This window comes from Paramisgurnus dabryanus, chromosome 7, assembly GCF_030506205.2.
Source record: "Paramisgurnus dabryanus chromosome 7, PD_genome_1.1, whole genome shotgun sequence".
NCBI lineage: Eukaryota > Metazoa > Chordata > Actinopteri > Cypriniformes > Cobitidae > Paramisgurnus > Paramisgurnus dabryanus.
Window position 1 is genome coordinate 6,025,074 of NC_133343.1, and position 26,005 is coordinate 6,051,078.

At 37.4% G+C, this 26,005-nt stretch overlaps 3 protein-coding genes across 7 annotated transcripts in view; 2 read left to right on the top strand and 1 right to left on the bottom strand.

Annotated features, from left to right (window-relative positions):
• Nucleotides 1-6,180, top strand: part of palm3 (paralemmin 3) — a 59,018-nt gene extending 52,838 nt beyond the window's left edge. For both annotated transcript variants that reach the window (XM_065293713.1, XM_065293714.2), the window contains exons 5-8: nt 1,560-1,665; nt 3,379-3,409; nt 4,059-4,118; nt 4,234-6,180. In XM_065293713.1, the coding sequence (XP_065149785.1) occupies nt 1,560-1,665; nt 3,379-3,409; nt 4,059-4,118; nt 4,234-5,129 (1,093 nt within the window). In that variant the 3' untranslated portion in view covers nt 5,130-6,180. The remainder of the gene's footprint in view (nt 1-1,559; nt 1,666-3,378; nt 3,410-4,058; nt 4,119-4,233) is intronic.
• A 2,081-nt stretch (nt 6,181-8,261) lies between these two features.
• Nucleotides 8,262-19,800, top strand: misp3 (MISP family member 3). Its single transcript, XM_065293712.1, has 4 exons — nt 8,262-8,325; nt 9,945-11,941; nt 17,943-18,010; nt 19,552-19,800. Exons 2-4 carry the CDS (start codon nt 9,961-9,963, stop codon nt 19,639-19,641), a joined length of 2,139 nt encoding a protein of 712 aa, XP_065149784.1. The 5' UTR covers nt 8,262-8,325; nt 9,945-9,960; the 3' UTR covers nt 19,642-19,800.
• A 4,816-nt stretch (nt 19,801-24,616) lies between these two features.
• The window catches only part of LOC135741527 (uncharacterized), a 45,147-nt gene continuing 43,758 nt past the window's right edge, over nt 24,617-26,005 (bottom strand). For all 4 annotated transcript variants that reach the window (XM_073815342.1, XM_073815340.1, XM_065260166.2 and 1 more), the window contains exon 10: nt 24,617-24,893. In XM_073815342.1, coding sequence (XP_073671443.1) covers nt 24,798-24,893 — 96 coding nt within the window. In that variant the 3' untranslated portion in view covers nt 24,617-24,797. The remainder of the gene's footprint in view (nt 24,894-26,005) is intronic.

Genomic DNA, 26,005 nt, shown 5'->3' on the forward strand with positions numbered 1-26,005 from the left:
TCACCGCGTGTAACGATTTGCCGCATCCAGGTTAACGTGTGTAACGATTTGCCGCATCCAGGTAACCGTGTGTAACAATTTGCTGCATCCGGGTTAACGTGTGTAACGATTTGCCACATCCGGTTTACTGTGTGTAACGATTTGCCGTATTCGGGTTATTGCATGTAACAATTTGGGGCATTCGGGTCAACGTGTGTAACGATTTGCCGCATCTGGGTCTCCACGTGTAACAATTTGCCTCATCTGGGTTACTGTATATAACGATTTGCCGCATCCGGGTCACCGCGTGTAACGATTTGCCGCATCCAGGTTAACGTGAGTAACGTTTTGCTGCATCCGGGTCACTGTGTGTAACGATTTGCTGCATCTGGGTTACCGTGTGTAACGATTTGCCGCATCTGGGTACCGTGTGTAACTATAAGCCGCATCCGGATTACTGTGTGTAACGATTTGCCGCATCCGGGTCATTGTGTGTAACGATTTGCCGCATCCGGGTCATTGTGTGTAACGATTTGCCGCATCCGGGTCATGGTGTGTAACGATTTGCCGCATTCGGGTACCGACATGTTTGTTGTTTATACGCTCTATTCGATTCACCTTGCGGCACTTGTGTTACTTCCCTACTATGTCACATACGAACCTGTGGGCGGGGCTACAAAAGTAGTCGTTGCCATTCTTCTTTGAATGTGGTGACCATCAAGTAGGTCAGGTGAGCGGCCCAATATCACCTAATCCACATTCGATGTTGCTATTGAGGAATACCAGACCAATCAGAATCAATTATTTTCAGCAAGCCGTGTAATTTAAAGAAACTACAGTTGGCATTTCGTCTAAGGTGACAAGAAAAGCCATGCTTTCAATTACCGACAGATGTGATAATGCCCATCTATTATCTTTACAACTGACCTAAATAGATAAAAACTGGTTGAAATTCACTGAATACAACTCACTAGATATCACAGCTGAGACAACTTTCTATTAACCATTCAACTTGGTTGCATTAAAGATTTATTTCTGCAACCGTTACTGGACACCTGCTTATAAAGCATTTAACCGTGGACCAGATGTCACTGATTCTTATATTTTACATGTAAAATACCAATAGTTATCTACAGTATAGGGTCAAAGTTAGACATAGAGCACACGTTAGAGGTCGTGCATTTAGTGTTTAGTTTATAAAAGGGATCGTTTACCCAAAAATGAAAATTCTGTCATTATTTAAGTTGTTACAAACCTGTATAAATGTTTTTTGCCAAACTTTACAAACTTACAATCTTTACCAAAGCAAGATATTTGTATTCAAGCAGGAAACAGGAGCACCATTGGCTTCCATAGTAGGAAAGAAAAATGCTATGGAAGTCAATGGTGCTTACAAACATTCCTCAAAATATCTTCCTTTGGGTTCAGCAGAACAAAGAAATGTATACAAGTTTGTATCAACTTGAGAGTGAGCAAATAATGACATAATTTTCATTTTGGTAAACTACCGCTTTAGATAACAACTGAAGTCAGTATTTGCCACCATGATATAAAACATGATGTGAGTATATGTGCATTAGATTACAGGTAACGTCTGAGCGGTTGGCAGAAGAAGAGGTCAAAGTGAAGAAACATATTGAAGATGGCTTCGATCTACCCAGCTCAGACGCTCAGACAAACAGTAAGGTGAGATGCCACATCCATCGGACCGATCGAGCTAAATTCAATTCTGTTGCTGTAAGAAGCATCTACAATCACAGACCTTCAGCTACTACTATTATTATCATCCAAACACTTTATAATAATCTTGAACTATAATTCACATAAACATGAGATACTGTACGTATTTACATTAATTCTGTGCCATGAATTCACTAAACGCTGTGAAAGCTCCAGTGTCATTCTTACTCCCCCTTGTGGTAGGTTATATATGTTGCTTGTAAATGATTCTGGCATCGCTCCCATGTTTTATCATAATCTTAAAAAGGAAATTAATTCTTTTATTATAAAGTCAGAGTAATAAGCTAAATATAGGAGGTTGTTGCACTGTAGTGAACAAGTATGTACTGTATAGCTCAGTGTGGTAGAGCAGCGCAAAAGGTCATGAGTTTGAACCCAGGGAATACACAAAATGATAAAAAATGTATACCTTTGGATTAAAGCGTCTGCCAAATGCATTATGATAAATGTGAATGTAATAGATAAAGCTGTTGTGAAATTATTAAATAAAGAATATAATGAATATTAATTATATTTCATACATTGCATATGTGACCCTAACCACAAAATCTTAAGAGTACATTTTTTTTTTGATGTATGAAAATTGAGATGCTTATATCATTTGAAAGCTGAATAAATAGGCTTTCCATTGATGTATGATGTATTGTTAGGATAGTACAATACTGTATTTGTCAGAGATAAAACTATTTGAAAATCTGGAATCTGAGGGTACAAAAAAATCTTAATATTAAGAAAACCGCCTTTAACCTGGATGTCCACATACATTTATTGGTTCTTCCTAACCCCAAAATAGCTGGAAGAAATCTGAAAAAAGACAAACCAAAGCTTGGGTCTTAGGAGGTTAAAGTTGTCCAAAAACCAGAAAAAGTTGTCCAGAAAAACGTGAAAGTCCGCATATTTACGAGGGGGCCGGATTTTTTCAAATACGCCGCACTTTCGCCACAAAAATGACACAAAATATGTGGGGCTTGCATGATTTTATAATCCCTGCATTTCTTAGCAAAAAGTCACATATATCTTAGCAGAAAGAAAAAAAATGCATTTACTTCACACAAGTGCAGCCATGTCCCCTGTTGCCATGGGAACGTTATGAAGTGAAGTATTATGTGACGTGAACATCATTGAAAAGCTGCAAACAGTTTTTGCAAGTTCCCGCAGTTTTTGCAAGATCCTGCAATTTCATTTCATAAAATTGCATAAATATCCTGTATATTCCATCGCATTTTTTAAGGAAAAGTGCCAAATCCTGCAATTTCATTGCATAAAATTGCATAAATATCCTGCATATTCCATCGCATTTTTTAAGGAAAAGTGCCGCAAGATTTTTTCCCGCAACAATCACAAAAAACTACGCATTTTTCTGGAAGGACTGAAAAGTCCTTAACAACACATATTACTTATGATAAATACATTTTTTATATATTTACAGTAGAAAATATCTTCATGGAACATGATCTTTACTTAATATCCTAATGATTTTTTGCGTAAAAAACGATTTTGACCCATACAATGTATTGTCGGCTATTGCTACAAATATACCCATTTATAAATGTTCAATGGGTCTGAATGAAATATTAACCAGTGGAGTAGATGATTTGAGATGTTAATGTGTCCTCTCTAAGGATAACTACTGACCTTTTACTCTCGTTTATCAAATAGGAACAGAGGGAGGCGGAGCCAGTTGAAACAGGTACGTGTGTGCCACCTGTCCATTCAGTGTGATGTTTCAGAGCAGCCAGCCACCTGCGAAGCATCTTTCTTTTAGCTCGAGGACTGTTTTATTACACAGCATCCAGCTTATGTGCTTTCTAAACCTGATTATTCCTTACACAAGAATAATTCCTATTTAAATCTGTTTGGGTTAACCGAAGCTTAAAGGGACATTCCACTTTTTTTGAAAATATGCAAATTTTTCCAGCTCCCCCTGAGTTAAACATTTGATTTTTACAGTTTTGAAATCCATTCAGCTGATCTCCGGGTCTGGCGCTAGCACTTTTAGCATAGCTTAGCATAATCCATTGAATCGGATTAGACCATTAGCATCACGCAAAAAAATAAACAAAGAGTTTTGATATTTTTCCTATTTAAAACGTGACTCTTCTGTAGTTACATCGTGTACTAACACAGACAGAAATTAAAAGTTGTGATTTTCTAGGCAGATATGGCTAGGAACTATACTCTTATTCTGGCGTAATAATCAAGGACTTTGCTGCCGTAACATGGCTGCAGCAGGCGTAGTGATATTACGCACTGCCCGAAAATAGTCCCCTTGGTTACTTTTTTATTGCTATTAAGGGTCAAGCAAACTGATTTTAACCATAAATGTTTATCATTTACAGTTGTTACTGAGATGGTCCCTAATGGACCCATCGTGGAGAATGGAAAAGATGAAATGAAAGGTACGAAATGTCAGTGTTGTATCTTCTTCTTCAGCCTTTAGATGGTTTCCCATCCCGGTCCAAAGAAGGTATTTGGAAACTGGTTTTATACGTATACTTTTTATTTTGGTTGCAGATGTTTCTGCGCATGCCGAGAATCAGGATTCAGAAGTAGAAGCAGTCGCTGATGCCGAGGTAGAAGCAACAGAGATGACAACAACTGCTGCTGTTGTTAATGGAGCTGTGGATGCAGAAACATCACCCGAAACTCCAGAACAGGACGAAGCACCTCACACCAACGGCTCGCAGGTCCACCCTGTTGATATTATCGGAGCAGGTGGTGTAACTATGACATTCCTAGGCTTCAAAGAGGCTGAGCCTGGGAACGGAGTAAATGAGGATGAGGATAAAGATGCCTGCGCAGTCATCCGAGCAGAAAGAGTGATCATTACAGACGAAGGCGAGGAAATTCAGGAGGAAGATGCTGGGTCTGACGCAAATGATGAAGTATCTGAAAGCACGGAGCTAACTGTCGTAGTGAATGAAATCGAGATTGATCCAGAAATTCCTGAAGATAAGGACCAGGATGAAGTTACTGAAGATCCCCAAAGTGAAGATGGTTCTGCTGAGCCGGTGGTCACAGTTGAAGAAACAGTGGAGCAGGAGCTTACAGAAATTGAGACACTAGAAGCTCCTGTGCAGGTCTCCCAGGCTCCGATGCTGTCAACAACGCAACCGTCTCCTACAACCAGATCAAAAACGGAGGGGACGACAACAGAATCACAACCCCCAAAAGAAGAAGAAGAGGAGGAGGAGGAGAAGGTCGTGGCAACCACTCGCATCTCCCTCAGCGAATTTCAAGAGGTTCCTCTTGATGGAGAATCACCAGAGAACAAGGCAAAAAGACCGCCCGTAGAACAAGAACCACTGATCGCCAAAGCAGAGGCGCAGATGGATACCAGCAGTCCAAATCGGGCAGAAGACGGAGGTGCACCCAAACGAAAAACCTGCCAATGCTGTTCCATCATGTGAACGTTGTTGGCTGCACTCCCTTTTAATACTTTGAGGTATTTTATATTTTTGATCTCGCCACAGTATCCTTTCACTTTGCGGAGTCATCAAAGCACACCGTGTTTGTACTGTTAGTAAAAAGCACGACTTTGAAAAACAGCCTTAAATCTAAAAGACTTCCTTCCTGAACCGGATTCCCATTTTTCACATTTTGAAGGCCTGGCGCTCTACTAAGCACACACAGTAGCCATGGACAAAAATGACTGCTTATTTGTTGATGCATATCCACCGGGGGCCTGATGGTTTTAACACTATGATGTAAAAAATGCTGTTTTATCACGCACATGGAAATCAGCTTAATACAACGACTAATAATTATCTATCTACAAAAGTGACATAATCATGTACCATGTGTGATTTGAATATAAATCATAATGTTAATCTTATATTTTTGCAGAAAAAACTCAACTTAAAATATTCCATGTTGCACGTAAGTTTAATACATTTACAATTAATTTCAAATTAAGTTGAATTAGCTTAAGTTATTTCAACTTTATTTTTATAATTCATAGCAGCTGCTCACTAGTCAAGAAAGTTAAATTGATTAAGTTGATTAAACTTTAAGAAAAGTGCAACAAGGATTTTTTTATTGCTGGTCTGAGTTGATTTTATTGTTACAGTGCCCTTAACTGCCTGACAGAAATGTTTTTTAAGCCTATCAAATAACAGTACGTTAATATATTTCAGTATACTTCTACAGTATTTCTACAGTATACTTCTGTTTTTAACAACAGAACCTTTGAGATTTGTTTATTGACTTTTTAGAAATTGACAACAGCAACATACCATGATATGTTTTCATTATTATTCAAAGTTTTCAGTTCCTTCAGATTTTTGAACACAAATTATACAGTAAGTTTGATGCAAATAAATTCTCAGTGCCTTAACTGAGTGCCTTGTATGTACAGTATATATAGATATATAAGGAGTTAAATGCAGAGTGGTCGAGTATTTTGTATAGAAAGTTTACATTGGAAGAACTGTATAAAAATAAATAAATTGAACAAATGTTGTTAAAGTCTATCATTTTCTTTGCAAGCATGATGGGTTCACAGAGTTCAGATAGTGTGTGACACAAGGCAGAGGATTGTTTTAACACGTAACAGTTTATTTGGAATGCCAGAGGAACGTAATTATTTTTCATATTTTTTATTGGCTGAAGTAAATGAAAGAGTCAGTAGGAGAAGTCACACAATACCAGACATTTCAAAACTTCTTGTAAACCTTCATTTATTGTTCTCCAGTTCTTTTCAGTGAACCATGGCTTTGTTAGCTGCTACACACCCCAAATTTTCAGTGGTGCTGAAATAAGTGCCCCTTATTAGCTGCTTATTGGTGACCCTGAACTAATTTGCTAGCTCTTAGTAGATTATGTTGGTCATTATGGAAATCAGCTGTTGTGCCTGTGTTATTTATTTTGCACATTTTTAGTAAATAACCCGCAGATATTACCACTCCCATCGGCGCTTTTTTGAAATTGCGTGCCCCGTTTAGTAAATCTGGTCCATAATGTGTTAAATAGCATAAAACAAAAAAAATTTGTAAAAAATGTACACATCCTTTCTTAGAGTGCTTTAACATTTGTGCTCACGGAAATAATTAAAGTAGTCAAACCTGTGTGATTTTGACAAAAGTTTCACAAAATGCCTTCCAGGAAAATTTTCTTCTAAAAATATATAAACATACAAATATATAAAAATGAAAGAACAGACCCTCAGCTTTCAAGCAAACAAACAAAGCAGTTTAAATGTGTTTTAAATGCTTATAAACTCTTAAATATGCAAAAGGCTGAAATAATTGCATTTTTGTGAAGGAATTATGTTAGAGATCAGATTCAAAATGAATATCAAAACATACACAGAGTTTGAAATTATTAAATAATATTTTGGTTCAGTTTTTCATAAATAAGTGCGCCATCTAGTGGATAGTCACGGTTAGTGCGATATATGCAGATTAACATAGAAATTCATCAGGAACAGAATGTTTTCTCCTTATTGACGAGATAACTCATCAATGGTGGGGAAAGAGTTAAAAAAATAAAGTTTTCGTGCTGCCTTAAAATTTTGAGTAATTTCAACTTAAATATATTAGTTAAATAAAAAAATGCACCTAATATATTTAGGTTGAATTAACTCAAAAAAGTGTTATTGCTGCCTTAAAATGTTGAGTTGAAGCAACACATCTTTTTTATGCACTGTAAAAAATACTTTGCTGCCTTAAAATTTTTTGTTGAATCAACTTGGATTTACAAGTCATTTCAACTTACTATTATTTATCTTGACTAGAGATGAGTTGTTATAACTACAGGTGAGTTGTTACAACGTATAAAATCAAGTTGACTTTTCTCAACTATATTTTATAAGTTGTGACAACTCATCTCTGTTGACATGACTTGTAAAAAAAAGTTGATTTAACAAAAAATTTTAAGGCAACAAAGTATTTTTTACAGTGTGAGTAGTGCATGATTAAGGACTTAGTATTCTAATTTTTCATACTATTTAGGACAAAGTATGTGTGTAACACATTATATAAACACAAAACATGCACTGTAAAAATACTTTGCTGCCTTAAATTTTTTTGTTAAATCAACTCAGATTTACAGGTCATCTCAACAGAGATGAGTTGTTACAACTTATAAAATATAGTTGAGAAAAGTCAACTTATTTTTATAAGTTATAACAACTTATCTCAAGTCAAGATAAATAATAGTAAGTTGAAATGACTTGTAAATCCAAGTTGATTCAAAAAAAAAATTTTAAGGCAGCAAAGTATTTTTACAGTGTGGGTGTCATGGCTTAAGAATAGGAATATTAAGAATATTATTTATAAAAATATTAAGTTCAGTTTGCTTGCATGGTGTTTAAAGTAAACCTCCCCTTCAGTCACGAGAGCTTTGAGACAGCTGTTTGGATTAATGATCTGTGCTTTACTCAACGGCTTACAGCTTCAGAATGCAAGTTGAACTAAAAAAACCAGCACAGATTTTAACCTTGAGGTGACAGGGGTGAGTACAGAGAGAGAGAGAGAGAGAGAGAGAGAGAGAGAGAGAGAGAGAGAGAGCTGAAAGACATTGAGTTAGTGAGGAAAGTGCAGATTTTAGTTACCCGTGTCCTCCAGCGGATCACTCTTTTTGACCCATCTTTCATCTCTTCTGTGGGTACGTCTGTTTTTCGGTTTTTATTGTAGACTTTTCTAAATTGAGCAGATTATATACAGCTATGGTACATGCAATGTTAAAAATGTCAGTTTATTTAATACTCCAAAATGTTGGATTGTTTTTGGATAAAATTTGGACATGTCCACGGTAACATTAACTTTGGATTTGTTTGTTCATATTTTACCTGATCAAGAATTATTTTTAAAGTGTGATTTATTCACGTGGTTTTTATAGCTAAACTTATTTAATAGCAATTGATCGATTTAAAGTAACAGCTATTCATGGCTCTTTAACATTAGGGCTAATTGTTTATTATTGTTTACATTAAATGCAATTTATCTTATTTAAAATAACATTAGATATTTTACCTAAACCTCATGATCTTTTTTCCTAGTGTTTAATTATATATTAAATATTTGATATGTTAAAGCATTACACTATTATATCTGAATCAGAATTTCCAAGGCCACGGTGTTATCTGATTAAACAATATTAATCTGCTCTTATGTATTTAGCATTATGACAAACCTTCAAGTCCTTGTGTTTGCAATGCCGAGCCCCAATATTTTTTAAATGTCAAATAAGATATAATACTAAAATGAGACAACTAAAAGAAATGACTGCTAAACTTACAAATAAAAAAACTGCAGCAAAGTGCTTGAAGTATATGAACATCTGGTTAAAATTTTACTTTTTTCCAGAGAAATTTAATTGATTTCTCTGAATGCGAAAAATTAGTTTTACTTCCGTCTCTGTGCCATTTATTGTTCTTAGAAGTTTAATACATTTGTTAATCATTCTGTGAAGTCTATATGAATCAATGAGCAGAAGTGGAGCCTATATGTTGAGTGTATATCTGATCTGGAAACTGGTGCAAAGAACTAAAAGTGGAATTAAATGGTGAAAATGTTTCAAAGCTGTCACTGGGGCAGTAGAAAGGTCCATAATATGTACCATTTAGGTACAGATATGTATATATTTGATACCGGTACTGATATGACCTCTTCATGTGCAAAGGCGTACAAGGGTACCACCCCTGTGAAAGCTAAAGATCGTTTTTTTCTGACAATGTATGAAGAATTGTTCCAGATTAATTGTTTCAAGGTGAGTTTAACGGTATATTACTCTAATCTGACCCGGAGGCATGTGTGTTAAAGAATAAATGACCTGATGAAGTCGATTAACACCATAGAGGTCAAAGAATTGTGAAGGTGACTGAATAAGACAAATACGCAGGTATCAAACCCAAGACACAAGACTGCAACAGAGCTTAAGAGAAACTTAATTTTGCACGAGTCCTCCTGAGCTACTGGGATTGACACATAAGCTGATTATAGTTTGCACTAAATCAGCAAAAATGCAATTGTTTGGTGCACGAGGGAAAGGCTTCTCACCTTCATGCCACAAATTAACTTTATTAGTATACAGTAAGAGGGAAAGTAAAAAAACCATGCATTTTATCATTTGATGATTGTGTAGCTTGATTGTGTTAGCAACGCAAAGGTCATGGATTCAATCCCAGGGACCACACATACTGATAATGTATAGATTAAATTCACCGTAAGTCACTTTGGATAAATGTGATTGTATCACATGTAACATTTTGATATTTATTTTAGACAAACCGAGTGCAAAATGGAAACAGACCATCAGAGATCCCAATCTCGGGATAAATGCACCAGTGATGTGTGTATTAATAAAGATTCCCAGTTTACACAAGAAAAGACAACCCAGGAAGACCCTGGAGAACTCGTAGAACCCACCTGTGACATAGAAAAAACAGACTCAGCTGCCCAACCTCACGGTGCTTACACTTCCTTACCAACAGATGGAGGTGTTGAGTCAAGTATGGAAGACTTCAATGTAGACGAAAATGACCTTAATAGTGACCAGGCCCATGAGTGGCCACCGGTACCAGAACCTGATGAAGAGACCCAATTGGAGAGTGATGAGTGTCAAGAGGGATCAAAGGAAAACACAAAAGCTTGTGAAGATGATCTAACCCCCGTGCAAGATCACATCACACAGATGGCCAGTGTTGAAGAGGGTCATTCTGTTGTGGTCAAGTTATGTGATGACTTGGATTCAACAGTGTTTGTATCAGAGGAACAAAATACAGACTGCAAACCAGACATGGCCACCAGCATAGATGAGTCAAGGGTTAATGCTCACAACATCCAGCAGGAGGAACTTGAGGTAAACAGGCAGAATAGTCTGAATGAAAATGAGGTGGAGCAACAGGTGCGTGGTGAGGCTCCACCCCTAGATACAGGTGAGCCAGCCAATCCGGGGCAAGATAGCCCTGCCTGTAGCCCTGTTGAGGTAAAAGAGCCAGTGACAGAAACTAATAGAGACGGCGAAAGGGAGGAAAGGAGAGAACGTGCTGTAACAGGTGGGCCAGAAGAAGAAAAGCAAGCAGGGGTGGAAGATCAAAGACAAGAACAGGATAACAAAGGACCGGGAGAAGCAGAGACTTATTTGAAAGTGAGTAGAATGGATGGTGTGGATCATATTGATGACAACCAGAGTGATAGCGGTGTATCGGCGGACTTCTCCCCCAACAGCACGACCGATGCTTCCGATGCTCCTCAGCGCTCTGAAACTCCTCCCAATGAAACTCCCATTGAGAGGGAAATCCGTCTTGCCATGCTGAGAGAACAGAATCTGCGACGTTCCCGAGGACTGGACGATGCACCGGACAAGACTAAAGAGTTTGTGGAAATTCCAGTGAGGAGACCCATTCTCTCCCAGGATGTACAATCCAATCCCGGCCAGGGCATGGACAAGGCGTTTGCTGAAAAGATGATGCAGAAGGAGATCAATGCCGAGAGGGAGAAGTCTCCTGGATTTTACGACAAGGGCACAGAGGCACAGCTTCATGAGAAAAAGCAACTCTTCGAATCTCTTCAACAGCCAAAGGACTCGGCCACCGGAAGACCCGCCAATACGGACTATGCTGCTGTGATACAGGAAATTAATTCTTCTATGGGCATCAAAGAACGGCAAATGCAGTTCTTGCAGAATTCTTCCGAACCGCCAGCGCCATCCAAAGCTGAAGATCCAAACAGTGGCCCACCTTCTGCTCTAGGACCTGGTTTAACTGAGGGGACCACGGCTCAGATAATAATCATAGAGACCACCCCTGCTATCACAACTGTAGGAGAGTCCAGTGCTCTTGAAACAGCGAAAGATGAGAATCCAAAGAGCGTGAGTTCTACTGCTGAGCCTGAGAGACAAAATGTCGATGTGATTGAAAACAAAGATGTCACAGACTTGGGGTTGGTGACGGAGAATCCTTTCTTCAAGCTTCGTTCCTCGTTGTCTCTGCAACCTCAGGTGGAACAAGACATCAAGGAGGCGAAGGAGAGGGAAATAGAGCTACAGAAACAGAGGAGCAGTCTTTATGGAGAAGCACCTCCTATGGAACCTCAAGCAGAAAAGGCAACAGAAAGAGATTCAGGACAAGGAGAAGAAAAGAGTCAAGCTGAAGCAGAAAGTACAGGCGAAGCGGAAACAACATCTAGTGAAGAGATAGTGAAGAGTAGCCCACCATCCCAACAGACAAATCCACCTCAAGCAGGCGACTATTCAGAAGTGTCATCCACCCCAACGTCAGGTGAGTCACATGTGGTTTTGGTTCACAGGGTAGATAAAAGAATTGATGGAGTCACACCTTTGATGCTTTGAGTGTAGCTGAACTAGTTGAGCATTGCATTAACAGCGCAAACGCTCATGGGTCTGATTTCCGACACATGTATTCAAATAGTAATACAAATTTATAGATTAAATGCAGACAAAAGTCGTTTTGGATAAAAGCGTTGGCCAAATGCGTAGGTAAATATATGTAAGTGATGACAGCACTCTCACATTGACATATATTTCACTATTCTGTATGTATTAAAACTTGGGCTGTCAAAAGATTAATCACGATTAATCGCATACAAAATAAAAGTTTGTTTTTGCATTACATATGTGTGTGCACTGTGAGTAATCATTATTTATATATATTAATACACACATGCATGTATCTATAACACACACACACACACACACACACATTTATGTGTGTATTTATAAATGCATAATAATTACACAAAATACACACACAATTATGTAAACACATACTTTTATTTTGTACGCGATGCATTGCGATTCATCTTTTAACCACCCTAGTTAAAACTGAAGTATGTACTTTTTAATGTTAACATATGAGGAGCTCAGATGCAAAAGGCGCTAAACATCACCTCCATCAAAAATAAGATAATAATATTACCCAAATGCTCTTGGCACATGTTATACATTCATCAAATACTTTCGCTTCAAATCTGCTTAATCCTGGCCTCAGGTAATTCAGAAACACCGGTTTGTTGGCAAAATCAAATCTATTTCGCGAAAATACGTACATATTTTACGAGTTGGCTAATTCGTACGACCCCCCCGTGATGTTGGGGTTAGGTTTCGTTATTGGTTTTTCATGAGAAACGTACGTTTTTGCACGATTAATTTTGTATGAATTTATACGAATTAGCCAACTTGTAAACTATGTACGAATTCTCGTGAGATCACGCTGGCAGAATCCATTAAGAGTCTGAGATAAAGAGAGATGAGCTTGCATCTGAGCTCTTAAATTTTGTTATGTCAGATTAATATGCATTAACAATTGTAAGTAAACTATTTATAGGTTGATGTCTTTAACAAAATGTAAATACTGTGGTGCCATAAAACATTATTCTGTTTCTTTAAGCGTCCCGATCAGTCTAACAAAGAAATATCGCTAACCGTGGTTTTACTACAGTAAAAAAATCCATGATCACTAGTTAAAACGCGGTTACCACAAAATTCCTATGGTTTTACACCAACCATGGTTACTGTAGTAAAGCAATGGTTTTGCAAATGGTAATCAATAACCCAAAAGACAGGGTTAATAGAAAAACAAAAACTATGGAAGCCAGTGGGTACCATCAACTGTGTGCTTATCATTCTTTATCGAAATATCTTATTTTGTGGGTTGAGAATAACATGAGGGTGAGAAACTGCTGACAGGATTTTTTCTTTTTTGGAGGAACTTTCACTTTGTGTCTTTTTTTAAATTTGCTTACGCCATGTTTGAGTAAAGTTGTGGCTTCTTGGATTGACCTTTTTCTGTATGAGTCACTAAGTCTATATAAACAGTTCACTGCTGATTTTCATGTAGGGAAATAGTCCTGGGATCCACACTAACACCCAGTTATGGACATTTAGATGTAGTACCCAACGGAGAGGAAGTGAATCTTAATTCATTTCTACTTTATAAGAAGTGGCATACTTATTTGAAAGAAAGAGCCACCTAAGTCTTCAGAATTACAAGAATTCACCCTAAGGATGTACTAAAACTGTTTAAAATGTATTTTTTGTAACTATTGTTACTAATTTAAAACTGAAGTATTGTTACATTTTTGCGCATATGCAAGGGTCCACGTGACTCAATTTTCATTTTTATACAGTTTTTAATACTACATACACATATTCCTGTATTTTCTGGATGTATTCTATTAAAGAGACTGAGAAACAATTATATATGATCACTATAACATTGCAAAAACAACAATTCTAATTCTGGCATGGTGGCCTAATGGTGCATTCACACCAACCGGTAGAGGCGGCAAAAACACGCTATTTGCGAGTAGTTGGATGCTTGAACATTTGAATTTACTCGCTTTACTGCGCATGAAAGTCGCGCGTGAAATTCAAGTCATTTGAGATATTCAAGTGGAAATTTGCGTCATGGGAGGGGCTTCTGCAACTCCGCTGAGACTCCGCTTGCTTACTGTAATCATGTCACTACTACAGCAAAGTCCTGATTGGTTAACGCTGCGCAGAAATCCACCGAAGTTCAGGTTTTTCAACTCGCTTGTTTTCTGCGGCAACGCTCAATTCGCGCAGAACGCGCCATCCACACCGCGCCTTCCGCGCCATTTGCACCGCGCATACCGTGCCACAGGATGCCTGATTGCGTCTTTGCATTGACTTAACATGTAAATTACTCACGCTTACCGTGTCTGGTGTTACTGTGGGTTCACACCAGGCGCGAGTTCAACGATTTGCGCGAGTAGATACATACAAAGTCAATGCAAAGACGCAATCAGACGTGTCCTCGCCTAGGGTGATGCGAATGACGCAATATGGGCCGCGAAAACACATGCTATTCACCTCAAAGGCGTCTTCGCCTAAGTTGAAAATATTCACAGACCAAGTTGAAAATATTCAACTTGAGAGAAAAATTTCCATGACACAAAGTTAAAGCTCCACTGTGTAGGATCTACTCCCATCTAGCGGTTAAATTCTATATGACAACCAACTGAAAATTACTTTTTAGCCCCCCCCCCCATTGGGAATGCGTTTTAACTCGTACGGTGGCCGTGTCATGCCAAGGTTAACATGGCTTCCAGTAGCTACAAAGCAAAAGCAATGAAAAAAATGTACAATTTGCAATGTCCTTTGCCTGTGATCCGTTAAAGCACACAGATTTATGTTAAACATGGAAAAAGTCTGATTTTCATGATATGTCCGCTTAAAATCACATACAAAAAGCAACCATAAACGTAGCTTAGACACTCCTTTTTCATCGACGCGAGGAAAAATATCCCAGAGGCTGTTACACTTGGTATTAAGATGTGTTTTCGTCGATCGGATCACAAGTGGACGAGAGAGACACATTACGTTTACACTTGGTGTTTAAATCCGTCTCTTTTGTCCATTTTCAACCCCTTCTCTCCAGAATACTGAGGAGATGGTCTGTGGACGAGTCCCTCTCCTGTCATTTAATCATGAGTGGGAGTAATGACGGGTTTAAATTGACGCAAACTAATATTATGTCAGAGTCCAATGCTTATGTTTTAAGTAAACATGTTACATGTCCGTGTATATGTAAGAGCTTTCTCTGATATTGGTGAAATAAGATCGCTCAACTTTCACGCGCTTGTAAAATGAAACGAAAGACGCGCAGATCAGCGGCGTTTTATCAATGAAAGGCTAAAAATAGGGCTGTCACCGTGTGTTTGTGCTAGAGGTCAGAAAAGATGAAAAACATTTTTCTCAGTACCTCAGATTACATAAATGGGCGGAGAGACGGCGTGTGGCTGTTCGAACACATTAAACCACATGCATGTTTACACTAACTGCATAACCATGCTATAGTTAGCCAAGGAACTATAAAACTTCAAGTTTACAACATGTATAGATGAAAACGAATATGCTGAATTACCTGTGGAGAAGATAGAAAGTAGGCAACTTCGGTGTCCCTTGAGCCCCATCTTGGAAAACTAACATTACTCCAATATTGACTTTGGTCTTGTTGTTGTCGTTTTAAATCCCCTTTTTGCTTCCTTGGTGACGTGTTTTAATGTCCTTGAAAATAGGTCTTCAACAGGCTTTCAAATCAAAGCATTAGATCGCGGGATCATCACGGTTTGCAGTTGTTGTTGAATCCGAAGGATTCAGTCTACACAGGTTGCATATGTGGGCTGCACGTCATCAAGCCTGGTTTATTTAAATTAACTGAGCATTACATTCGCAAGTCATACGCATATTACATCAATTTACAATTAAAACAGAATAATTGTCAGCTTTATAATTGTTAATATTCTGTAATAAGACTGTCTTGATGACGTATACCACTTACACATGCAACCGCGGGAGGCTTCAGCTAGCGGCCAGCGTGAGTGTAGTCTGAAAGCGCGAAAGGCGGAGCTTGAATTTCAGGAATTTCCCTCGTCGGCTAATGTATTTCAAAGATGGAGGCACAACATGGATTCAGGAGATTCAGCCAGTCGAGCGACTCGACCGTATGTATTTTAAAGGGACAGTTCACCCAAAAATGAAAAATCTGTCATCATTTACTCACTCTCATGTTGTTACAAACCCGCATAAATTTCTTTATTCTGATGAAAACATATGAGGATATTTTAAGAAATTTTTGTAGCCAAACCATTCGTGGACCCCATTTACTTCCAAGGCCGCCTTAATGCACGGGCTTACCTGGGCTGAAGCCCAGGGGCCTCCCAAGTTCAGGGGCCTCCCAAGTTCACGTTCATTTTGTTTTTTAACTTGTCAGGTTGTCTGTCAATCACTCTAACTGCACGTTACATGGCTGCTGATTGGTCCGTGGTAACTTACTGTGAAATAAAATATCAGACGTAACAGATTTTTCTATTCCGTGTAATGTAATTAAGTGCGCGTTGTCAACTTGGCATTCCTGCATGTAAGAGTGAGTGTGACAGAGAAACGGGAAATAATCCACCAACAAATGAAAGAGTGATTTCCGAAATTTCATAATAAGCACTGAGGTGCAGGTCTCTCTCTCTCTTTTGCGCGCGCGCTCACTCTCTCTGTGCTCGTACAGCTGCGTCTCTGGCATGCAGAAGTCTCTCCAACGGTGCGCAAGAAACTGTGCCGCCAAATAAAAATGGGGTTCCAGAACATTAATGCTGTTCGTTGTTATAAAGTTTAAGTTTACTCGCGTTTATATCAGTGACGCGTGCGCAGCTGGAGCGCTGTAGTTTGACGCGATGTAAGCTCACAGTACACACATCTGGTTTAGAAAGACGACGCAACGGTAAATGTGCAACTCAAAGCGTGACAAGACCATCTCAAATGATCATCCCCTGATCGCACCATTCATATTTATAATCTCCTTATCTAAAGATCTTATATACATGTTCCCTGTCTGTTTTGTGCATATTCATACGTGTTCGTTTTACATGCGTAGTATGCATAAATACTAAATACAATGCATACTATATCTTCAATAGCCTACAAAATAAATAACTGATTAAAAAACAAGATTCTGTCTATAAAGACTTATCTTTTGTTAACATTAATGCATTTTCACATTAAAACTAACTTTAACTTCTTATATTTTTACAACTGTGGTGAGCATTTAGTTAGTGAGTGGCAATTTTCTGCAAATTTGTATATTCTAAAAACTATATAAACATAAAGCTTATAAACATATATACTTTTGGTTTTATTTTCACCACAAGTTGCTGTTTGTGGTTGTTAAATAAAGTGTCTTGTGTTTATGCTCAAGTGGGCTCAGTGATATGTTATTAATGATAATATGGTGTTTTCTGGGTCAAAGAGGGAAAACTACATTTTGTGATGTAGATTACATAGATATTACACTTTTTTTTTCTCAAAATGAGACTATAAATTGAGGGTATGGGGGGCCTCCAAAACCTCTCAGCCCCAGGGCCTCACATTAGGTTAAGGCGGCCCTGTTTACTTCCATAGTATTATTTTTTCCTACTATGGAAGTGAATGGTGTCCACGAACGGTTTGGTTACAAACATTTCTCAAAATATCTTCCTTTGTGTTCATCAGAACAAAGAAATTTATGCGGGTTTGTAACAACATGTGAGTGAGAAAATGATGACTGAATTTTCATTTTTGGTTGAACTTTAAATAGCAGATTCTACACTTACGAGAATACTTTGATTAGTGGGCAGAAGTAATTATACATGAATGAGCACATACTTTTGAAAGAAAACATGGGCTTGTGTGTTTTCAAAAAGTTGTATCCCTTTAATTTGTAGATATATTAACTTAAAAAAAATACTTACCACCCATTTATTTTCCAGAGCGACAGCCCACAGGAAAGCTTGACCTGATGTGGCCTCCACCCCAAACTGATGAAGAACAGTCAGAGGTAAAAGATTTTGTACAGAAGTTGTATTGTCTTTAAAAAAGCATAAGTTAACATCTCCTCACCTACCCTATCATATCTATCTTGAATGAGTCAAACACATCTGTCCACAGAGACTTTTAGTAAATCAGATGTTTTAGTAAATCATTTTGGATTGCACATGACAAACACACATTAAAGCCATTCACCTTTCCAACAGGAAATCAGAGAGTATTCATATACCAGTAACCATCCCTGTGCAAATAACCACAGACACTTAAAAGCACCAGAGCTGAAATTACAGCATCTGCATTTATCAGCAAATTAAATGTGAAGATTGGATTCTCATTATCACCTAACAGAGACACAACAGCACAATGAAAACTAAAGATACTGTCTATATATTGAGACTACTTTTTTATTTCGCCTTCCCCAATTAAAATGAAACAGCAGAGAGAGTAAAGAGAAGACAGTCTGGCTTACAAGTAAATCATTGGGATAAATTGTTAGTCTTGAAACAGACTCAATTAACAAATACAATAAAAACATCCCAATACCTTTAGCCAGTTTTACAATCACCTCTCGGTTTTGGAGATATAATCATCATTACACGCATCATTAGCCCCCACCCACAGCACAGACCATCATTTCTTTTAAAGAACCTTTTGTTTAAGCGATAATTCGACCAAAAATTAACATTTGGTCATTATTTATTCGCCCTCATGTTGTTCCAAACTTCATCTGAACACAAAGAAAGAAATTTTAAAGAATGTTTGCAGATCTGGGGCACCCTTGATTTATATTTGGAAAATTTTAATCTGTTTGTCTTGGCTAAATGGACCCTACAGAAAGATCCAGAGGGGAGGATCCGAAATGGATTGTGAAGAGGATGACATATGTCTGATATAATGTTATGTGCTTTCTTAAAGGGACACTCCACTTTTTTTGAAAATATGCTCATTTTCCAGCTCCTCTAGAGTTATAAATTTAATTTGTACCTTTTTTGGAACCTATTCAGATGATCTCCGGGTCTGGCGGTGCCACTTTTAGCATAGCTTAGCACAATCCATTGAATCTGATTAGACCATTAGCATCACGCTAAAAAATAACCAAAGAAGTTCGATATTTTTCCTATTTATTTTTTCGAACCTCTTTGGTTATTTTTTAGCGCGATGCTAATGGTCTAATCAGATTCAATGGATTATGCTAAGCCATGCTAAAATTGCTAGCGCTAGACCCGGAAATCAGCTGAATTGATTCCAAAATGCTAAAAATCAAATGTTTATCTCTAGAGGAGCTGGAAAATGAGAATATTTTTAAAAAAAGTGGAGTGTCCCTTTAAGCACCTGCCTAGAACCCAATCAATTTCACGCACACTACTTTGCTCCATTATTCATAACCTTAGCCAGTGCATTCTGTTCCTTAACTTTCAAAGAGGCCAACAAATCAATAAAAAAAGTTTCTATTTTATCTTATTGAAGTTTAGGTAAATAATTGAGATATTAAAGCGATCTCATTTGTGATTTTCTGGGGGGTAATGATCTCATTTGTTCTTATGAACACAGAAAACATCAAGACCCCCACGACAGAGAACCCCATTACTCGATCGCTGGGAGTCAGGGATGGTGAACGGACAAGTGGAGGACATCAACTGAGACCACAACACAAACTACAGCATCACGACATGGAACAGCACAGAGGAGTTTAGCAGCACGATAATGAAGTCTGTCATTTGTTTTCTAAAGGAAAGGCAGACGTGGATACAGAATATGGATTTTAAGGAACATGATGTTCCGAAACAGACGTTTTGGAAATGTCTGAAAATGAATAAAAAGCTGAATTGCTTTAATAATGATTAATTATCAATTATTGTAAAATAAGTTAAAATGATATAAAATCATTTATTATCAATAAACTGCTCTATAATTCCTACACTCTTTACATTTCAACACTTATAAAAAAAGCTAATTCAAACTGGGAAAAGATTAATCGCGATTAATCGCATACAAAATAAAAGTAATTTTTTGCATAATATATGTGTGTACTGTGTGTAATTATTGTGTATTTTTAACCACGCACACATACATATATTCATGTCAGATTTTTTATTTATATATAATTTTTTTTATATATATATATAAAACATTTAAAAATATATGTACACATGTAAATGTTTCTTAAATACATACAGCACACACTCGTATATAATGCCAAAAGTCATTTTTATTTTCTATGCGATTAATCTTTTCCCAACCCTTTAAATTCTTTTAAAACGTGTTATTTTGTTATTTCTGATTGTTTTGAATATATTTGTATAACTCACTTTGACTGAATGTTACTGAGAAGAAACCAATGCTTTTATATATTAGTGTCATTCATGCCAGCCTGATGTCACGAGAAGTCTGTATTGTACAAGTTGGCGAATTCGTATAAATTGGTACGCAGTGGATCCTCACGGACTCACGGAGCAAAAGCAAATTGTGCAAAAATGTACGAATGTGGTCGTACGATTTCATACGAATTAGCCACCTTGAATGAGCGTCGTTTAATACCCACTGTGTTAAAGGTGCAGTGTGTAACTTTTGAAGGTCCTCTTGAAAGAAATGCAAGATAATATGCAAAACTAAATTATAAGTGGTGTATAAAGACCTGTTAAAATGAACCGTTATGTTTTTATAACCTTAGAATGAGACGTTTTTATCTACATACACCGAGGGTCCCCTTACATGGAAGTCGCCATTTTGTGCCTCCATGTTTCTACAGAAGCCCTTAACGGACAAACCTTTTTACTAAGTTGTCTCTGACGATGAAATGTTTGTCTGGTGGTGGCTATCGTATAGCTTCTCTATGCGTTTCAAAAGCAAGGGTTGGGCAGTTGACTGAGCCGTTGGTTGCAATTTGCCACCTTACCACTAGATGCCGCTAAAATTTACACACTGCACCTTTAAGATTTGAGTCCTAACTAAATCTGCGTTCATAATAGATCACAAAGGCTGTAATGTTTATTTATGGCATATGAATGGTTTGAGTCCGAGTATATTAACAAATAAAGTGGGGAACGTTCCAATCATTCATCCAGTTTCCATGTAAAAATTCCTTTGCTTGTTTAATGACATCACAGACCTTCCATAGTCTCGTGTCCGTGCCGTGAGATACCGTGCCGGCTACCGTGACTCAACACGCCAATGGTCATTCAAATGAGTCTCCATGGTACTGTACTGTTTGAAAGGTACAAAAAATACATCCGAGCCCGAGCGAGATTAGTCATGAGTGCGATGGCATGCTTTAGGGTGCCTCTAGTCACCTGTGAATAATTCATTCACTCCTTCATTTACTTTTAGAGAGCGCTTCATTGTAATGCTCATTTGCAAAGGTGCCCACTTACTGGTACCATTTGCCTAAAAGTTGCTTGATAAACAAATGAACTCCTACACTGTTAAAAATAAAAGTTTATAAAAGGTCCTTTGTTAGCCTGTGTGGTTCCAAGCAATACCTTTAACTTCCACCGTACACAAAAGAGTACACAGGATTAAGCACACACACGCGTATTTGTTTTACAGTAGTCTGGTTACTGGACGTTATTTAATGTCAACCTTGTCTAACAGCATCTGTGTAAATACTGTACTGGTTTAAGCCGCAATATAGATGACAGGGCATACTGACAATCAGTTTCATTTTACAATAAAAGGGACAGGGTTTAGATTAATTCTGGACTGGGCCTTAGTTATATTAGGACATGCAAGTAGTTTACCCAAACATACCTTACAAAATAAATTACTGGGGTGCATCTTGAGACTAAACAATTGCACTGATATTATTTTAAGATACATCTGGAAGGTGTTTTAAATAAAGGCAGCTCAAACATGCATTTTAGTCTAAGACTAAAAGGGAAAGTGCCCTACAAAGTCTAAGCATCAGATTTGATGAGCGGTTTACTTTTAATTGTAGGGATTAAAGAGACGTATAGAGGAAATGTAAGAGGCTATTGTGCTGATTTTCTTGTGTAAGAACCATCTGTTGGTTTTGAGTTTCACGTTATTAAATCTATCAAATAACTTGCAAAGATTTGATCAGGACTCAAAACCACCAGGGCCTTCATGAAACATGACTCAATATATTTGGACTTCAGAGCCCCCTGCTGACATGCAAGAGAAATTCAAATTCTACAAACAAATGAACAGCAGTAGTGCAGATACGTGGGTTCATTATGGTGCAAGAACTTTTGGTGTACAAAGTCTATATTATATTTTGTATTATTTTAAAGGTGCCAAAGAATGCATTGAAATAATCTGTTAAATTGTTCTCTGATATCTAAGGTATGTGGCTTTATTAAGTGCAAAAATGGACGTTTTTACATGTTCATTTACAACCCGAGGATTTTCCCTTAGAATAAATTGTCTATTATTACCTTTTTTGAAAGGGTCAGGAATAATAATGTTGAGCTCTGATCTGATTGGCTGTTTCACAGAGCATCTCCTTCAGTAGCTCTGTGTGTGTGTAAACAGACCTTGTGCTCTATCATACACCCGGCGCAAAGCAAGTGTCTTTTGCTAGTTTTAACCCGGCCCAATGATCATTTTCACATTTAGCGCCACGTTGTTTAAATAGCAAATGCTTTTGCACCCAATTTTGCGCCCATGGGCGTTCTGGTCTGAAAATGAGGTGTGTTTAGGTGCATTGTTGGCGCGTTGCTATTTTGAGGCAACTAAAATGGACTACGCCATTGACCGACAAAACCCAGGTCTAAAGTCAATGTCACAATAGTGTTTTTGTTATTTAATGAGCGCGTTAGAAATATGCGCCTATAAACGGGACGAAAATGCGAGTTTGTTTATCATGCACATGGATGCGCAGCAGCACAAAAAGCTTTTAAATATGAAAAATTGAAGCATTTAAATGTAAAAGATTATTATTGAGTCTCTTGGACATAAATGAGGACCGATTATGAGACGTTAGAAGGCGTAAAGAGCAGCTTTACCTGTAGGCTGGTAAGTAAATAAATGCTTTGCTTTAAACAAATGCATTTGTTTTTAAATGTTTTTTTTTAAATGCTACCCCACAAATTTATTGCATTTGATGACTCTGTACCTGTGGATATGATGAGATGAGAAACATTTTTTAAGTAATGCTTTAAAAAAAATCCATGGTGCTGTCCGAGTGCTGAAACGCCTCTCTACACGTTTGTAAATTCTTTATCTATTGTTTGTATTTTTAGAGTACAAACCTTTTCTTGCATATTTGCAAATTATTTTATGAGGTTACAATAATTATGTAGGATATTAATACATTTACAGCAATTTAAAGCCTGCTATTTTTACTTCCATGACTGAAGAAACGGTTTTTAAAGGTTTTAATCCAAAAAAGAATAATTTTAATAAAAATAAAAACAACACCATTTTTTAACATTATTCTTAAACTGGGGGTCTTCTTCCTCCGCTTTGTTTTTCAGTCTCCAAATTCCGTCATCTAAATAGGGATTAGACATAGCGCCAGGCGCAACTTTCTTTAAAGAGGATGAGAGCTGAGACTCTCATTGGTTTATTGCACGTTACACCCAAAACACACCCAATACTCATTACGAAAATAGGAACAACCCATTTAGGCCCTGCGCTTGACGCATAAACTATTTTTTCTGTCGTTAAATTAGCACGGACATGCCCGTTTAGACCGTGCGCTTTAGACCATACGCTTAGATCGTTAAAATTGGGCCCTTTATGTTCGAGCCTCTATCAGACGAATACACGAAATTTGAGGAATAATTATTTGTTTGCAGATTGTTAATGGAGGTTTGTGAGTCGTAAGCAGTGTTGGGGAAAGTTACTTTCAAAAGTAATGCATTACAAAATGAAGTTACTCCCTTAAAAAGTGACTAATTGCATTACTTAGTTACTTTCCATGGAAAGTAATGCGTACGTTACTTTTGCGTTACTTTTTCGTACTTGGCTGAGGCTTGACTTCTTTCAGGCCTTGCAGGTGTTTTTCATGATCGCAAAAATGGCCTGCCATCTCCGTTTCTGACTCAAACTGTTCCCGCTCAGGCGCACAGAGCGTGTAATTCTACGTTAATATGTTCAGTTTAATTCAGTACATTATTTTAGTTTTAAATTGAATTAATTAAACTGAAAAGTAACTCGCATTACTTTTTTAAAAAAGTAACTCAAATATTAATGTGTACATTTATAAAGTAATGCGTTACTTTACTCGTTACTTCAGAAAAGTAATATTATTACGCAATGCGCATACCTTGTAATGCGTTACCCCCAACACTGGTCGTAAGTTTGTGTTTTTTCAGTATTGACCTACAAAACATCAATAGTAGAACCTAAATGCTAGCATGTAACATTAAACTAGCATATAGTGCTAGCTCAGCAATCACAACTTTGTTTTAACATTGAAACAACATTGTAATTAATTTAATGTTTGGGACGTAAATCTCGACTTTAACGTCACAGTTGGTATTATGTTGAGATTGGCCTGCTTTGCATGCATTAGATTTACATAAGAATGAGGAAACAATAAACAGTAATTGTTATGGCCTGGAATATCTTGTGATCCATGACAATTATTAAGAGTACCAAATTATTAAAATAATTAAAAATATTAAAAAATTATGACAATTATATAATCACCTACATTCTGATCCTTTATTTAATAAATATATAAAACAGCTAAATAAACAGTAAAGCATACAGAATCAGTTACAAAATGTGATATAAATGGATGACAGATAGATAGACAATTATGCAAACAAGATATACATTTTCCCTGGGGATGGAACCCACAGCCTTCAACCAATATAGGCAAACAGAATTTAAAGGAGTGCAGGATTGGTAAAGGTTGTCATCATGGGGCAGTCATAGATGGGCTCTGGCACCAATGGTCGTCTATTAAACGCTGGTTCAAAATCCTGTGAAATAAACACATAAAACAGTGAATGAAACATGCAGAAATCAGGAAAATGACAACACAATCTTCCTTGCAATTGACATAATGCAAGAGGAGGATATTGGCAAATGCTGTATCACGGAACGAGATGTGATCTTAAAAAAAACTTCCTCCTTTTTCTCCAAGTTCAGCATACTAGTTTTTAGATGATGTGTTTCTCTTTTAGTAACTGTGCTGAATCCGATTATTCGAAAAGGAAGTCTATAGCACTGGTTTTCATATGATAGCAGGGACCCCCACATATGATGAACTTTCAGCAAGGGACACATTTCCTTGTGATATTATAAATACTGGAACTTACAAACTGAAATTATTGGCTTTACAGTAGATGTTTAGTATTTTTGCTTTGTCTTTTGTATCTTGAGGACCCCTTAAAGGAGACATCATGAAAATCTGACTTTTTCCATGTTTGTGTGCTATAATTGGGTCCCCAGTGCTTGTATCAACCTAGAAAATGTGAAAAAGATCAACCCAGTAATTTAGTTTTGGTAAACCATTCTCTGCAAGCATGTGAAAAAATAGGTGACTGAAATTCGGCTCCCCCTGTGATGTCAGAAGGGGATAATACCTTTTTTGCTCACACCTACTATAAGTGGCAATTTTACCATGCTATAATAAATTATCTATTGGGTATTTTGAGCTAAAGCTTCACATACGAACTCTGTGGACACTAAAGATTTATTTGACATCTTAAAAAACCCTTGTGAAATGTACCCTTTAAAACCATCTGGGGGTCCCCGGACCCCAGTTTTGAAAAATTTTCATGAACAATTTGTAATGGGTTACAGTTAAAGGGGCCATAGTGTGAAATTTTTCCATGTTTTCCAAGAGCTACACTTGGGTACCCAGTCCTTCTATCAACGTAGAAAACGTGAAAAATAACAACTCAGTAACTTTGTTCTGGTAAACCATCTCTGCAAACGTGTGAAAAATGAGGTCATTTAGATTTCACCTGTTTTGTGATATACGTAGAAAGTCTTATTACAATAATACAGCCCCTTAATCTGCACTATCCCACCACAGCACAGCCATTTAGTGCAGAGAGTGGGAAAGAGTTTCAATTTAACAAACCAC